General features: G+C 55.2%; 1 protein-coding gene across 1 annotated transcript; it reads right to left on the bottom strand.

The window, feature by feature from the left end:
- Positions 1 to 4: 4 nt before the first annotated feature.
- On the bottom strand, positions 5 to 13,588 carry LOC149860937 (uncharacterized). The gene is made up of 3 exons (XM_090053623.1): positions 13,353 to 13,588; positions 11,633 to 11,746; positions 5 to 8,825 (listed from the first exon to the last, which is right to left on the bottom strand). Exons 1-3 carry the CDS (start codon positions 13,519 to 13,521, stop codon positions 7,690 to 7,692), a joined length of 1,419 nt encoding a protein of 472 aa, XP_089909749.1. The 5' UTR covers positions 13,522 to 13,588; the 3' UTR covers positions 5 to 7,689.
- Between the last annotated feature and the right edge of the window lie 3,632 nt (positions 13,589 to 17,220).

Raw genomic sequence — 17,220 nt, 5'->3', positions numbered from 1 at the left:
GCAGTCACACAAGGGGCAAAGAGGTCAGCAAGGAACAAAGGAAACCATTGCAGGAGCTAGGAGAAGAAAAACAGAAGGAGAAGAAGAAAAGACGGAGGAGAGCCACCTGTGGAGGTGGAAACCCTCCTGCCTGCTTTGGAGGGAGGAGGACAGGGTGGGTGGGAGAACAGCGAGGGACACGCTGCTGCCCAGGAGGCTAGTATAGCTCTGGAGCGGGGGCAGGAGGCCGTCGGAGGGTCACTTTGTGGGACAACCTGCATGCTGTCTATCACACCACGGAGCTGCTTGGGGGATGCATATTTTGCAGATGAGTCTGAGCCTGAAATGTGTTGGCTGAGCTGCTGTTCGCACCATGCTGCACAGAAGCAAGGTACCGGTGCAACGGATGAGGCTGGGGGCTCGGGAGAAAATGAGGCAGCTCCAAGGATTGGAAATGGGTGTAGGGAAGTGGTGGGGGGCCTGTGCACTGAGGGGTGGTTCCTGGGGCAGCTGAAGGGTGGAGATGGGGCTGCTGGGGGTTGAGGGAGAGGTGGAGGAGATGCCAGGACGCTGTGGTCTCCCGAACAGTGAGTCTGGGGTCCAGGTCCCTCAGTTCTGGGCTCTCCTGATTTTGAAATGAAGGCATTTGCTTGTCACAGGGCTCATGGAGGAGGGTGCACATGGTGCATAGAGATGGGGCTGGGATCAACAGTGTGTAATCAGGCAAGTCAGGAATGAGAAGCAGTCTCGGCAGGGGGACTTCGGGGCGGTGGGGCACCCTTCTGGGAAGCTGGGTAAAACCGATCAAACTAAGGGAGTTTCCAGAAATGATACTGCAGACGCAGCTCCATGCAGCCTTAAGCAACAGACAGCCACATAGCACAGAAGTTGAGAAGCATGGAAAATAATGCAGGATCCACCTGTGCTTTCCAGCTGCAAACCACAAAGGTAGCAACTCGAGGGTTCATGTAGCACTGGGGCACCCCTGTGCACCCCTGCACATGTGAGGCTGAGCCTGGCACCATGCACATATGCGCGTGCACACAGGCAGCCTCAGCACGGGGCCCTCCCAAGGCACATCCTGGTCTCCGATGGCCCGCAATGGCCAGCAAAGGCCTGGCAGGGTCCTGGCACTGCTGCACCCCCATGCTCCAGGCTGCCCTGAGGGGTGCCCCAGGGCTCAGGGAGGGCTTGGCTGGGCGCCGCTTCCCACTACGTCCCTTGTGACTGCGCTGCCCCTCATGCCAGGTGCTGGTGGCACTAAACGTCACTCTGGGAAAGCAAAGGTACCGGGCAGGCAGATGCTGCAGTGGTGGCAGTCGGAGCCTGGTCAGAAGTGGCTACAGCACAGGCTAAGAGTCTAGGGCATGGTCCCCACCCTCATCATGCCGCACACCCCTTCGCCCTTGGCCAGGCAGCACAGGCCTTGCAAGCCAGGTCCAAGGGAGCCCTGCCCTGCCTGCAGGGCCCAGCCACAGAGAGCCCTGGGCGGCCAGGGGAGGGGCTGAGGGAGGTGAAAAGGTTGCTCCGCCCCAGGGCTGGCTGCTGGAGTCTGCTGGTGCATTGCAGGGACCTGGAGCAGGGCATGGAGAGGGCAGTGCAGCTGTGCCAGCAGCACAGGTAGGGTTGTCTCTCTGCGCTGGGGTGGCAACGCGAGACTGGGACCCACCCTGGGAGCCAGGGGCTGTGGGCACCCAGCGGGCTGACACCTGCTGCAGCCCTGGCCAAGCCCACCCGGCTGCAGGGGCTACGGGACCTGCCTAGGCCAGCTGCAAGAGGGCAGGCCCGGGACATCAGCCATCCCTCCCTGTGCCTGGCTCAGCAGTAGTGCTGGGCCAGGACGGGGGCTGCAGGGATCCAGTGACACAGCATGGGGACTCCTGGGTCCAGTGGCTGGCAGTGGGAGGAACTGGGAAGACCAGGTGTTAGAAAGGCCTCTCCTGCAGGGTCCCCGCGTGGGTGGCTTCTGTCCTGGAGCAGGCAGCGACAATGAAGTGTGACAGGAGCCGACGGCGCAAGGCGTACAAGTTGATCCACCGGCACCTGGTGAGAGCGGCAGGGTGGGTACAAGGGACCTCCGACTCGCGGACAAGGGAGGGTGCTGGATGCAGGGGTACAGGGAAGGGAGCCCCAGGCACGGTATTTGCATGCATGCTCCTCGCGGTGCCAGCTCGGGCCCTGGGGTGCACGCGGCAGCCTAGCTGGGCACTGGCTCTTTGGCCAGCTCCACCAGGCGAGCAGCACTGTCCAACGCGCCCGTTCTGCCTCTGCTCCAGTGGGAGGGCGGAGTTGGCCGGGAGAAAACCTCGTTCCCCACCTACGTCTACCCCCAAGAGCTAAAGGCCCTGATGCGAGCTGCCTTCCCTGCCGGGCTCTGCGACTACCCCGACCCCGACCACAGCAAGGTACCGGCCCTGGGGCAAGCAGAGAGAGGGGGACACGGGCTCGACTGAGCCAGTCTCTGCCCTCCTCCCCACTCCCCAGCAGGGCTGGGCAGGGGTAGGGGCTGCACCCACAAGGAGCCCTGCCTGCCAGGAAGCTACGGCCCCAGGCAAGGGACAGCAGGGCTGGTCCGGGTGGGTTGAGGGAACGCCCCATCCCAGAGCCACGGCCCTTCCCACCAGCCGGGCTCCCCACCTTCCACAGGTTGAGGCAGTGAGACACCCTGCTGTAGCTCCGGTGCATAGATCTGCCCCAGCCTGGGCCTGACCCCCGCCCAGAGCATCTTCCCTTTGTCACAGGTGCCTGGTGGGGCCTCTCTGCAGGGCTGAGGTGGGCTGGGGTGCTGCCTTGCACCCGAGGAGCCTTGCGAGGTGGGCTCTGTCCTGGTGGCAGGTGGTGCACGTGACCCTCCAGGACCTGCTGCCGCTCAACAGCCCCGTGGCAGGACAAGCCTCTTCCCCCAAAGCTGCCAGCAGCACAGAACAACGGGATGCAGCTTCCCTCAGCCAGTGAGAGCCCCCGCGCCCACCTGCCCAGGGCCGGGGCAGATGGGACACGCGGCCCGGTGCAGCGTAGGAGCCAGGGAGCACCGCATGCTGCGTTCCTGCGTTGCGGCCTCTTCGCACCACAGCCTGCCCCGGGGAGTCTTCGGCCTCTCCCCCAAGAGGGCCCCTCGCACACCAGCCTGTCTTTGCCCAGCTCCAGCTGCCCCTGCCCCTCCAGGCCAGGCTGTCATGCCCACCTCCGTTCCTCTTCCTCCTTGGCAGGGCTCTGGCTCGGGAGTCTACCCAGCAGCTCCTCTCCAGAGCAACCTCCAGCCCAAGGGCATTTCCCTTCGCCCTGTTGTGGATGCTGGCTCTTGACTGCCCCCAGCCAGCTTTTCAGATAAATGATAGCTGAAGAGCAGCTGGGGATTGGGGTGGGCACAGATGGCATGCTCTCTTCCCATTGCACCTACCCTTCCCCATCTCCATTGTCACACTGGTGTTTCTACTCCCTGGGGACGCCACACCGGCTGCTAGGGGACAGTCGCGTGTTTGCATTAACAAGAGGGTGCTGGGGCCAGCTGCTGCCTCCATTCCCAGCTCCGCTACAGGCAAGACCCTCATGTCACCCCTCAGGTACTGCTCACTCCACCGCCCTGTGGGTAGGACACTGTTCTCAAGGCCCGTTTGTGAACGCTGTTGGCCAAGCCCTGGGTCCGATGGGTCTCTACTCACGCCTGCTCTTGAAAGGTTGTGAATTTAGCTCTTGAATAAAATGTGTTATCAACCCGCACCCCAGGGTGACTCTGCTGTACACGGCTGATCCAAGGGTCTTTCTAGAAGCACGCTGCCATTAAGGAAATCACTCTACATCACATCGCTTGGAAAACGACCATTGCAAAGAGAACAAAACGCAGATGGTTTCTCCCATCTATGCAGGGACTGGCCTCTGAACGCAGCTTCTCGGGGAGAAACTCACATCCTGTTTGACTGCTAGTGTTACTGCTGCTTTGAAAGAGGTGGTAAAAGGAAAATGGTGGGCTGAGAAAACCTCAGTCCCTGATTCCTGTGCTCAAAATGTGATAGGAGGCAGCTGTTGCATTTCTTCCATTCTGCCAGCCAAAGCGCGTGCAGGACCAAGCCTAGCCAGAGTCCCAGCTGGTGCTGTAATGGAGGTAGATCACCGGAGGGGGCTCCTGCTACCTGAAAGAAAAAACTGAAGCAGAGCTGGCCCTAAGCGGGTGAAAGCAGCTGAACCTGGGCCAGCTGCTGGGAGCAGGCAGCCAGGGACCATAGGCTGCAAGTGCCTATTAGCAAGAGGACAGTAGGGCAGGGCCTGGCCAGGCAGCTCAGGCTGGCCAGGCACAGGGGCTGCAGGCCATGCCAGGCACTCCCAGGGCTGAGAGAGCCAGAGTGGGGAGCAGGCTTCTGCAATGGCAGGATGGCCCTGAGGGTCCTTGGGGATTTGAGTTTAGTGTGGCTGCTTGTATTTGTGGTGCTGGCATTGCTTTTGTAGTTTATACTGGCGCAGCAGCTGTAGGGGTGGAAAGCCGGCCACAGGGGGTCCACCTGAGGGGTCCGCCAGGTTTTGAGCCCGCCGGGGCAGGGGCATGAGACAGAGCAGGCTGAGGCTGAGAGGGCCAGAGCCTGACCCTGAAAGCAGGGCAACAGAGGTGGCCTGAGGCCAGGAGGACCAGAGTCCGAGCCCAGAGCGGGTGACAAGCAGGCTGTGGCTGATGAGAGACTGAGACTGAAAGGCCAGAGCAAGCGGGTTCAGGCTACCAGGCTACAGCCAGAGTAACCTGGAGGATAAGGCTAAGGAGGCCAAAGCCTCTGCAGGAAGGTAAACGGCAACAGAGTGATACCCATGGGGTTACAGAGGAGGATGGAGGCCACAATTAAGAGCCCTCAGGCTTAATTAGGGGCAACAGGGCCATAGGCGGTGACCACTGGCTAAGAGCAGTGCCAGCTGGGCACCAGCAGGCTGCCAGGGCTCAAGAGGCAACTGCAGAAAACTGCAAAGTTTCAGGTTAATGGGCAGAGGGCCCAGAGACCCTGAGGTCAGTTTAGGTTGATTAGACGCCTGCGTGAGCACTCTGGGACTCAGGGCAGTCTCCCAATTGATATTAAAATTTCATCTAGGCATGGCAGGTGAGATAAGCAGGGGAGGTTATATACAGGTCTGGGATTTCAGGCAGGATTAGGGTGCTGCCTTGGAGGTGCCACTGCCCCAAGACCCGTCTTGATACCATCACTCGTTCTGTTTCTCAGATATGCCATCCCTTCCCATCTGGGCAGTGCAAGGTTAACCCTGCCCTCAAGTTTTCAGTTGATTTTTTTTTTAATGCTATTCCTGGAGGCGCCTCCTTCATAGGCCTAGAAGGGAGTTTGCTGTATCTCTGCCTGACCCTTTGCGCTTGTGCTGAGGTTGGCAAGAGGTCACGCAGCTCATCATGGCAGTGGGCTGTGTGAATGTTGCAGTGCCAGCACCAGGCTTGAAACTACGGAGAGCAATGGAGATGCCTGTCTGCTAGAAATCCAGGTCCCCCGTCTCATTTCACATATACCCACTGTTGAACATAGCCTGTTGAACTGTCAGCTCTGTTTAGCCAGGCCTCGCATAAGAAACTGCACAGCTTGCCTCCAGGCCCCTTTTCCTTTCTGTTCCTCCACAGGCCCCCACTTGCAGCTGTGTGTGTGGATGGGAGGAGCCCACAGCTGCAGCATGACAGAGTGGTGCTAAATAAAACTTGCAAACCTGTTCTCAACACCCTCTCTCCCAGTCTGCACGAGGCAAAGCAGGGCCCAAGGGCAGAGGGAACATGGCTGTGGGCAGGGCAGCAGCTCCACTTGGCTGTGAAAGTAGAGCCTGGGTAGAGCCCAACAAGAACCAGTGGTATGGGGGAGACTTGGAGGAGCTGAGACCTGAAGAACTACAAGGGGAAGCTTCACCAGATGGAGAGGCTGCATCCAAAGTGGAAATGTCCCACCTTGTCCTGTTTCGGGATGGTGCCAAGAGCCTCCTTGCCTGGGAGAAAGAACAGGGTCTGGAGGAACAGCAACTCTCAGGTGGCCCCAGCCTCAACTGTCTGAGCTGGGGGTCAGCAGCCCTGGCCTGGGGGGACTTTAGCGCCTGCAGTCAGTGGGGCAGGGGCTGGGAAAAGCAAGCAGTAATTGAGTGCATTTGTCCTGTCGCCATTAGGGCAGACCTTAAGTAGCCCAACTGGGCGTCCCCCAGACACCAGTGAGTTCCTGCTGCAGCCCCCACCCAGCCATAGCCATCATTTTTCTAGTCTGAAATCAGGGAGACAATCCGGTGACCACTTCTCACACCCCCTCGGGGATGCTCCTTTTCCTCCTGGAGACCAGAGTAGAAGGGAACGCATTCCAGGCACATGGTGTTGGGGCAGCAGCATCCATGATTAGGGTTAAACTCTCACCTGGAGCTTCTCATCCTCTGTCTGCCCTGGTGGAAACCCCCCTGCCAGGGTCATTGCCTAAGCACAGCTCTATGCCAGTCCCCACTCCCAGCTCCATCTCTCTGGGCAGGACAGCCAGGAGCCACTGCAGCACCAACTGCTCCAGGATCTGCTCCCACAGTCCGCTGGCCTCCTCGCTGAGCCCAGAGCCCCTGGGTTTGTTTGGAAGGAGGAGCCAGGAGCTAGAACAGATGGTGCTTCTGATAGACTGGCAGCCCCAGAGATGCTGAGATGGGTGGCTGGGGGAGGGCTTGGCAAACAGGGTGGGCACAGAGCAATGGCCTGTCTGTAAATGTTGGTTCTACAGAAAGGCTCTTCCAGGGACCGAGTCCCCACAAAAACTCCTCCTACAGCAGCTAAAGACAGAGCTTCTCACCTTTCTTATGGGAGCCTGGCCTGCAGTCACTCTCAGATGCATGCCTTGGTCTCTGGCTGTACTGAACTCCCACACCTAGCTTGAATACCTCAGGCACTCTATCAGCTCCCCAGCATCACCATTACCTGTCCCTGACCTGCAGTGATTTACAATATTTACGTGACTCTCCTTTTGTTCATTATTAACTGAGGCCTGTATCAGTCATCCCGTTAATTTCCCTGTGACCAGCACTGGGCTAATGGATCTTTATTTAGCCAGGCATAGCATAATCATTCTTCCGTTCACCCAGACCTTCTCTGGTGTTCCACAGTCTACTGAAAACTAATGGCCTAGAGAGCTTCTGAGCCAGCTCTTTGAAAACTCTTTAATGCAAGATACCAAGACCTGCTGATTAAGGAATGTCTGACTTCAGCAGCTGCCGTTAAGCATCCTCCTTAGACAAACTGGGAAGTTATGCAATATTGCTATGTGCTAGGAAGGCACCTTCCCCCTCAGTAGTTGATGTAGAGGTGGATGGGAAGTTTACTTAAAGGTATACAATAAAAACTGGAACTGTATCCTGTTTCCTTTGCCTCGGCCTGAATGCAACTTTCCCAGTTCCTCCCCTTCCCACCCCTGCTCCTTGCCCCTGTGATCAAGTTGCTTGGGTGGGAAAGTTCCCTTGCACTTCAATGCAGTGGTGCCCACCCAAGATGCTTCTTCTGCCAGTACAAGGTGAATAAACCACACCATAACTCTACAGCACCAGGCCATAGCCAGAAGGACAGAAATTCATTCAGTTCTACTATGTGCAAACCCAGTAGCTGGTGAAGAGGGTGATGGGGACATTTCAGGCCAGGTGTTGGACTGTCTCCCCATCTGAACTGAGGTTCAGGGCATAGGTGGTAGGGTGAAAAAAAGAGGTAAGAGCTGCAGACACCAGCCTGTGTCAATGGCAAAGGTCTGGCCCATGGGCTCGCCGGTGTTTGTTGAGAGCCGAAGTAGAGGCAAAGCGCTTCCCACAGTGGGTGCAGTGGTGTGGCCTTTCCCCGGTGTGCACATGCTGGTGCGTGGTGAGTGCGGAGCTCTCAGCAAAACGCTTCCCACACTGCATGCAGGGGTATGGCTTCTCCCCACTGTGGATGAGCTGGTGCTTGGTGAGCGCAGAGCTCTGCCGGAAGTGCTTGCCGCACTGGGCACAGCGGTGTGGCCTCTCCCCAGTGTGGATGAGCTGGTGCTTGGCGATGGCGGAGCTCTGCGTGAAGCGCTTCCCGCACTGCGCGCAGCAGAAGGGCTTCTCCCCCGTGTGCACACGCTGGTGGTCACGCAGGCGGGACGGGTAGGCGAAGCCCTTCCCACAGTCGGCACAATGGTGCAGCATATCCCCCGCATGCAGGCGCTGGTGGTCACGCAAGCGGGATGGGTTGGTGAAGCTCTTCTCACACTCAGGGCAGCGGTATGGCTTCTCCCCTGTGTGCACACGCCCATGGACACGCAGGCGGGATGGGCAGTCAAAGCTCTTCCCGCATTGCGTGCAGCGGTGTGGCTTCTCCCCACTGTGGATACGCCGGTGCACGCGCAGGCCATCCCGGCGGGTGAAACTCTTCCCACAGTCTGGGCAGAGGTGGGGACGGTCCCCTGAGTGGATGCGCAGGTGCACCTGGAGCTGGAACAGGCGCGAGAAGCGCTTCCCGCACTTGTGGCAGGGGTGCGGCTGCTCACCCAAGTGCATCCTCTGGTGTTCCATGAGGTGGCACTTATACTGGAAGCTCTCCCCACACATGGCGCAAGGGTGGGCCAGCTCCCTTTCATGGGCCTCCCTGTGTGCCCTGACCTCCTGCAGGTCCCAGAGGCTCTCACCACACTCTCCACATATATACAGTTCCTGTCCACTGGGAGTACTGCCCCCAGGGCTCCTTGCGTCTTTCTGTCCCTCAACTCCTCTGCAGACAGGGCTCTTTTGAGGCTCAGCTGTTCTCTGTCCCCATTGCTCAGGCAGCTGGTTTCTGCCTGGAACCAGCTCCAGGTTTGCAGGCTCTTCCTCTGGGGGCTGTTGCTCAGCTCTGCTCAGTATTGCAGCACTTGCTATGTAGAGAACAGAACCCAAAAATTAGTCCCTGTCTGCTGACAAAGAGAAATCCCTGGCACTCCCTTGTGCTGGTATGGGTCCCAGAGCAAGGGCCAGGCCTTGGAACCTGGGCACTTGTGAGAGCAAGAGGTGCAATTCCACATGTCCCGGTGCGGTGGGTGGAAGGGCAGGTCAGCGTGCCATGCTCATGTTGCCTAATTCCCGAGGGGATTGCTGATCCAATGTTCCAAATCATGTAGTTTTCAAGTGGCTCTGTCCCAAATCCAAGCCCTGTCTGAGCATGGTGAAGTACATCACCTCAGAGCTCTTGGGAGGAGACACGTGTGGGATGTATGCACTAGCAAATGCTGAATGGCTCCATACACTCTACAGCCGAGTGTGAGACCAGAGGCACCTCTAACTGCTGGTCTCTACAACAGCAGTGACTGGGACTGTGGAAGGAAATCCCTTACTTGAAAGAAAAGGTCATCAGTAGCTATTGAGCATGGGAGGGATCCAGCCTCTGAATCAGCCCTTCTTAGACCTTAAATGCTGGAGGCTGCAAGTGAGAGAGGAACAGGGGAAAAACCCTGTCATCCCCAGTTGATTCTCCCTTTCAGCATCCACTCTCTCACTGCGTGACACAGGATACTGGGCAGACTGGCCTATGGTCTGATCCAGTCAACATCAAGTCTTACATTCTTGTGTAGGTGTTGCTGAGCACTCCTCAACCCACCTAAGTTCCCTGCCATACTTGAGACCCATGAGTCCACTTGTAAGGGAGTCTGGGGCTTTGGTCCAGTGCTCACTCTTGAGCTCCAGGTCTCTGGCAAACCTGAGAACAGAATCTGGGGATAAGTCTGAAGCTTCCGGGTCTGGAGTGTGTGACCAGACGTGGGTCTGGGAGCATACTGAGCACCCCCTCTCTAACACAGACCACTGCTGTGCTACAAGCAAGCCCTAAAGACTTCTGAACCTAGAAAAGAAAGCCAAACTAATATATAACACTGCTCAAGTAAATGTTCTAGGATGAGGGAAACATCCTAAGAAGAGATTTGCAACTGATGAGTCAGGCCTGAAATCTGCTCTCCGGCTCCCTTCTGGGAGGAGCAGACCTCTGCTTCAGACCTGCTTGTAGGGAAGGACCTGGTCTGGGGAATAAGCCCATGGAGCTTTCTGCCAACAAGTCCCAGGTATCCTTCGCATCAGAAGAATCTGCACCAGGACAAAGGCTTTGGGAGTAACCTGCACATGTACTCTAAGTCTCAGGGCACAGGGTTTGTGACATTTAGGGCCCCAAGAAATGCAGTAGGAAGAGAGAAGTTCTGGTGCAAATCTTGAGTTAAGATCTCTCAGAGCATGGTAGTTAAGAAACACCACACAGACCAGGAAGCCACGTAACACAGCCCGAGATACTGATTAAACACTGCCTTTATTTTCTGGTCTGTTATGAAGGGGTATCCAGTTCCAACTAAGCAAGAGGAACCAGCAGCAGTGGTTAAGAGAACCAAAGCCTATCTGTAGTCCAACCCCTTGTGGCTCCCAGAGCTTGTGCCCACCATGACAACTGCCACAGGGTAATACAGGTCCCATCATACCCTGCCAGAAGGCATCAGAGGGGCATGGCCACTTTGCCTGAAATGTCCACCTTCACTCGGCAGCGTACAAGTTGATACCTCAACTCATGGTATCCCAAGGGTACCAGATTGTGCTTAATAGAGACATCACACAAGCCTTTGGCCCTAGCCCTGAATAACTTCTCTGTGGGTGGAGCTCCACCCACCAACCCTTGACCTCCAGCCAAGGTACGTGGGGCTCAATTTCCAGAAAAGGGGACAATAGGAGACAATGCTGATCAAGTGAATTTGGATTTCATATCCCAACATCCCTAATAATTGAATCATAGAAAAATTATGGTTGGAAGGGACCTCAGAAGGTCATCTAGTCCAATGTCCTGCTCAAAGCAGGACTGTCCCCAACTATCTCATCCTACCTAAGGCTTTGTCTAGCCAGGTCTTAAAAACCTTGAAGGATAGAGACCCCTTTACCTCTCTGGGTAACCTGTTCCAGTGCTTTCCTACCCTCCTAGGGAAGAAATTCTTCCTAATATTTAACCTACACTCCCCTTGCTGCAACTTGAGCCCATTGCTCCTTGTTCTGTTATCTGCCACCTCTGAGAACAGTCCAGCTCCATCCTCTTTCGAACCACCCTGCAGGGAGTTGAGAGCTATTAATTCCCCTCTCAGTCTTCTCTCTCCAAACTAAACAAACCAAGTTCCCTCAGCCTCTTCTCATAAATCATTTCCCCCAGCCCCATTTTCATTGCCCTCCACTGGACTCTCTTCACATCCTTTCTGTAGTGGGGGGCCCAGAACTAGACACAGGATTCCAGATGTGACCTCACCAGTGCTGTATAGTGGGGAATAATCACTTCCCTTGATTTGCTGGCAATGCTCCTACTAATGCAGCCCAATATGCCATTAGCCACCTTCACAAGGCCACACTGCTGGTTCATATTCAGCTAATTTGTTCATTGTAACCCCCAAGTCCTTGTCTGCAGAGCTGCTGCTTAACCAGTCAGTCCCCAGCTTGTACAGGTGTAGGGCCCACAGGTGACTGCTCTAATAGGAGAACAATCACTTGTGCCCATATCACTGAATTGCAGGAAGGGGGCATATGCTTGTCTGGATAACTCAATGAGGATAAACATTTGAGGTCAGTATCTGGGGCAACAGCTCAGGGCAGGTGTGCAGGGTTCCAGCTCTCTGTCAGTCTGGATATGTGGGGAAGGGGAGGGAGGGCAGGAGGGACTGCCACAACTCACCTGGCAAGCGGCCCTCAGACCAGGAGTTTTCTCCAGGGCTCTCATCACAAACCCAGAGCTCCATTTCCCCTCGCTGGATGCGGCCGATTAAGTCTGGTGTGGGACCTTGATATCCTGTTTGGGGAAATGTTACAGAGTTACAGTGGGGCAGGCTGGGGGCAGGGCTGTGAGCATGAGTCTCTACCAGTACCACAGAGTTGGGGCCAGCAGTGATGGCAGCTAGAAGAAGCCACCACTGCTGCCTGGGCTGCCTAGAAAAGTGAGGCAGGCTGGGGTTGGGGCGGGGACTGTGCACTGTTGGCAGCAGCATGTGGGCTCTGAGCTGTTGTTGGTGGGGTCTGGGAGGGTGGTGTGCTGACTGGCCCATGGCAGCTTCCCAAATCTGCCAAGGTGGCCTGTGGACCCAATTAATTGCCCACCCCTGAGCTGGACTCAAGAGGACCATCTAAAAAAAAGTGATAAGCAATTTGTTTCCTTTAAATAAGGAAAAAAAGTGGGGAAAAAACCTTCAGACACTTCCAAGAAAAGTACAGAGAATACTAAATCATGCTGTGTGGTCTCCGGTAATTCAGAAAGAGCTTTTGAGAATGTACAAAAGGAAGGTCTTCAGTGTAGCTAGAGAAAGAAGAAAGCACTGGAAAGGTAAATTTGTTCATCAAACCTCCACAACTTAGAAAAGTCAACTCTACTAAAGAGTCTTTTTATCATAGTGATGGGTGTCACATCATATGACACCATCTCAAAATATGGAGAGATTTTTTAAATAAGGCAAAGAAACTTTCTAGGCTGGCAGAGTGAACCGAAGGGGCCTTAAAGTAAATGCAGCAGAGACAGGATCTGTTGGCGGTGGAGACGGAAAAGCCAGAAATACAGGTACAAGCTTACAGGGCCTCCTTGTTAGAGGTACCTGGGCTCTATCATGGAGGGAAATGCCACCAGGAGACAAACTGAGAAAATGGAAAAAGCCACATAATGAAGCAGCAGGTGCCAATAAGGTCACCATCAATGGATGCCAAATTAGTAACCCAAGAGAAGAAACCACTGAAACGTCTAAGTGGGAGAGTTAAATGTTTGGGTAAGACCTGGAGAGAAAACAAGGCAGTAAGAACAATCCCCAAGGGAGACAAGCTTCGTCAGGGGGTAAACCCGATATTTTTCATTAGCCCGACTCAAACAGTTGGAAAAAATCCTTCTTTGCCACCTTTCGGGTTTAAACACCCTCCGTCAGACTGAGGAAGCATCTGCAGTCGGCCTGTGCTCTCCTTTAAACCCAAAAGCGGCAAAGAAGAATTTGTCCAACTATTTGAGTCAGGCTAATAAAACAGATCGGGTTTACCCCCCAACAAACCTTGTCCAACTAGACCAGCATGGCTACACCCAGCACCCCAATCCCCAATTTGGGGCATCGGGTGACTTTATGAACAGCGGGTGGGTGATGGCACGGACCTGCCGGGAGGGCAAAGGGAGACTGTCAAAAAATAAATTAAAAAATAAATAGCTAGATAGCGACAGCTATAGATATACAGAGAGAGAGAGAGACGGAGCACAGCAGCGGCAGGTCTTGCACCGAGAGGAGAGCGGCGTGCACCCAACAAAAGAGGAGGTGAAGACACACGAGGGCCCCGCGCCACGGCACGGCTGTGTCCCGAGTCCCGGTCCGTATTCCCGCCCCACGCCCGCAGCCGAGGGCACCCATGCCCGGAGCGCTGCAGGCCTTTACCCAGGGAGACAAGGGCCTCGTAGATCCTCAGCATCTGGTCCCGGTAAAGCGCCTTGTCTCCATCCCCCAGGAGCCGCCACTCGGCCCGCGTGAAGCGCAGCGCCACGTCCTCGAAGAGCCCCGGGCCGGGTCGGGCGCCGCGGGGTGCCCCCTCGGCGGCGGCCGCCATCCCCGGCGGACCCGAACTCTATGGTCGCGGCGCGTCCGCCCGGGACTCTGTGGGCGCCGCGCGTCCGCTCTGGCGGCCCTGGAGGACTGAGACTCGATGGTGGCGGCCAAAGCCGCATTAACCCGTTCCGGCCCGCGGGGCAGGGGCGGGGAGATGGGGCAGCTTGTGTGGACTCGCCCCCTCTCTCCCCCGCGGTCACGGAGTCTCCCTGCCCGGCTCCCAGCACGCACAGCCCTCCCCGCCCATGCACGGGTGGGTAAATGCGCGGGGCCCCCGGTGCCTGGGCTTCCTTGTGGGGCTGTGTCCCCCCGCTGTGCAGCACACGCTGGGGCAGGGGCAGCAGGCAGGAGGGCTGGGGCTGGGGCTGGGGCTGGGGCTGCTCATCGGCATTTACAGACGGGCCTGGTACAAAATGCCAGTAAGCGCTCTCCTTTGCGCTGGGCTGCGCTCAGAAACCCGGAGGCCGGAGCCGAGAGGCGCGCAGGGGCTCCTGCTCTGTAGCCCCCCTGCCAGAGCCGCCACATGCTGGCTTAGATGTTTTTAAGTGCTCGAGGACTCAGCGCCTTGAAGCCGCTGTCGGACCCGTGGCTTTAGCCCCTGTTGGACTTCTCAATCATATAAGCGTTCAGACACTAGGGTGATGAACACAATAGACTTATATGGATATGGTCATTAATTAGCATCTGCTCTGCAGCAAAAAGCTATGCTTGTTGTTGCCAATAGAAGTTTGGTGGGCTGATGCAAAACCCCTTCAAGGTGGTTAGACTTATAGAAAGGCAGGGCTGGAGAGGCACTGAAGCAAGGCATCCTGGGCTGCCCGGTTGGTTTGGATTTCTGCGGATAAATTCTACTGAGAGGCTTGACACAGCAGCGCCAGCTACCAGCCAGCCGAGGGTTAATTGGCGGGGATGGGGAGAGCGGGTTATCAACTGGCTTCCTGTAACATATTTGTCTTCCTAGCAGTGGTTTTTGCATGGGAATTTAGTCTGGAAAGTACCCAAAAACATCCCGTTACAACATATTTACTTATGACTAAGCTCTCAGTCCAGCTTGGTTGATGTGCAGTAAGTCTGCTAACAGGAGAGGAAGGCAATGGTGAAAGCCAGTCCAAGCACGTGCAGTAGGTGAGGGCCCTGCGCTGGGAAACACACTGTGACAGCATGCTACTATAGGCTCTGCCACTGAGCTGCATTGTATCCTTGAGCAAGTCACCTTTCTGCCATGTGGCTCTGGGCTAGCAGTTCTTCGGCACAGAATTCTGGTTCTTCGTGTATATGTAGCATCTGACGTGTGGGGGGCCTCCCCTCGGTTGGGGGTGACATCAGTAGAGCTAGGTTGATTTGCTGGGCAAGTTTCTGCCTCATAGGCTAGAACTGAAGGCCCTTTCCCCTTCCAGGACAGCTATTCCCTTTTGCTACAGGGAGAATCATAGCAATTAGGGTTAGAAAGGATCTCAGGAGGTCACATCTAGTCCAACTCCCTGCTCAAAGCAGGGCCAGCCCCGGTTACATCATTCCAGCCAAGGCTTTGTCAAGCAGGGCTTTAAATACCCCCAAGGATGGAGAGTCCACCACCCTTCCAGGTAACCTGTTTCAGTGCTTCACTACCCTTCTAGTGAGAAAGTTTTTCCTAATATCCAGTCTGAATCTCCCTTGCTGCAACTTAAGCCCATTGCTCCTTGTTCTGTCATCTGTCACCGCTGAGAACAGTCCAGCTCTACAAATCCCCCCTCAGTCTTTTCTTCTGCAGTCTAAATAAACCCAGTTCCCTCAGTCTCTCCTCACAAGTCATGTGCCCCAGCCCCAAAATCACTAAATAGAATAGAAAACCAAAGAGCACTTAAGCACCAGAACCTGCAGCGATACGGCCACCTACAGGCACAATAGGATTTAGCCCGAAGGCTGGGAGTCTTAGCAGCTGAATTTTTACTGATTGCAGGAAGTTACCCCTGCTTTAACCGGAGTGAGTGCATTAAGAACCAGGCCCTGCAATACGCCTATGTATAAAACAGGCCAGCTCCTCACATAATATAGCTTCAGATAATGGCATAAGTCCTGTAGATTTTGATGGAACGACACCAGTTAATATCAGCCAAAGGGTCTGGTCCAGGAGTCATGGATGTTAAGGCCATAAAGGACCGGTAGAACATCAGATGGGGCCTGCTGTATAACACAGGCAGGAATATTTCACTGGGGTTCCCCTGTATTAAGTCCAACATTTGTGATTGTCCAAATCTACCCGAAACATCTCTGGTCTAGATGTGTTGTGTATGTACAGCACAACGCATGCTTCAGCTTGGTTGACCTGTTTTTAACAGACAAGTTAAAGGTCATTAGTTATGCCAGTAATTGAGGTGAGAGTCAATAAGGAAGAACATGCCGGCTTCTCTGAATGGTTTATTTGTCCCCCAGGTTATTTGCATGCGGGTTCATTTGCATACTAATATATTTAACTCCATGCTGTATGATTTGCATGCTGCAGTGCTGCTTGCATGCCAGTTTGCCAGGTTGCATATTGGTACCCACAGAGCTCTTCAGCTCATACTCCTGACCGTGTGCCTGCGCTGCAAGGCAGCCGCAGGACTGGTAGGAGTCTAGCTGTAGCAGCACAGAGCTCAGCATGAGTTCATTTGTCCTAACACCCTGAAGGCTCAGGCTATGCATAGTGGCTTCTTATCCTGGCAGGGGAAATACCATGTATCTGTGTCCAAGAAGGCAGTTTTCCTGAACCGCCTCATAGGAGAACTGCTCTTCTGGCATTGTTCAGTACTCACCAAGGTGCAGCAGTTTTAAGCCCAGTTTATGGAAATGGGAGTCTCCTCCCTTGCTTGCTCCGAGGGCCTTATGGCTCAGGGCAAGCAAAACACAGGTGCATCCGAACCCCGAGCCTCTGAGCTTGGGCCTGCAAGTAGGATGCCCACCAAAGGTTTTAGAAACATCTGATGCCCCAGGTGTGGGTGGAGCACATTTGCCAGTAGTAGGGCCACTTATGGTCCTGGACTCTTGGATTTGGAATTAGTTTTAGCTGATTTGGCCTTGGATACAAATTATATTTAAAAAATCCCCCAAAACCACCAAAACTTCCACCGAGTGTATTATTGTAATCAGGAGGATCAGCCACTGGCACACATGACCATGGTCACTGTATCTGCTAGTTATGTGTACCTGGGGAGAGTGGGATGGACTGAGCAGAGGACTGGGAGCCAGCCTGGATGCAGCTATGCAGAGCATTTGGTAACCAGCCTTCTCCAAAGGTCTGTGGGCTTTGTGAAGGGACAATGCAAAGCGCGTCTCAAGTGCTGTGTGGGCAAAGAAAGCAGCTAACATCACGGGTCAGAAGTCAGGAAAAGAAGCCAGGAGGCCTAACCAAGTCCCTAACCCCACTTCCCAGCAGAGTTGGGCATCAGACCCAGGACTCCCTCTTCCTACCTTCTCTGCACTAACTACTAACCCTGCTCACCTTCCAGGAGTGCTGGCTTCCAGCCCCTCGACTTTAATTCCTCCCTTCCCCGTTTTGCCTACAGAGAAGCTTTCACTTTGCTGCTCTGTGCCTGGCAATCCCCATGTTCTCCTTCCCTCAGATTTTCTGGGAGGCTGGGACTGCAGTTCCCCGCCACCTCACCCCACAGAGATTGCAGGGAAATGACCTGTGTTGATGACACCAAAAATACAAGCAGAAGCTACTTCTGGACAGCCCACT

The sequence above is a fragment of the Crocodylus siamensis genome, chromosome 6, assembly GCF_052110815.1.
Source record: "Crocodylus siamensis isolate JL-2025a chromosome 6, ASM5211081v1, whole genome shotgun sequence".
NCBI lineage: Eukaryota > Metazoa > Chordata > Crocodylia > Crocodylidae > Crocodylus > Crocodylus siamensis.
The sequence above is the reverse complement of the archived record's forward strand: the minus strand, read 5'-3'. Positions and strand labels throughout refer to the sequence as shown.

Coding starts and splice junctions, on each gene's coding strand:
- LOC149860937 (XM_090053623.1), bottom strand. CDS start 13,521: ATGGCGGCCGCCGCCGAGGGGGCACCCCGCGGCGCCCGACCCGGCCCG. Junction 11,747..13,352: donor CGAGGCCCTTGTCTCCCTGG/GTAAAGGCCTGC, acceptor TTCCCCAAACAG/GATATCAAGGTCCCACACCA. Junction 8,826..11,632: donor GTCTGAGGGCCGCTTGCCAG/GTGAGTTGTGGC, acceptor TTCTCTACATAG/CAAGTGCTGCAATACTGAGC.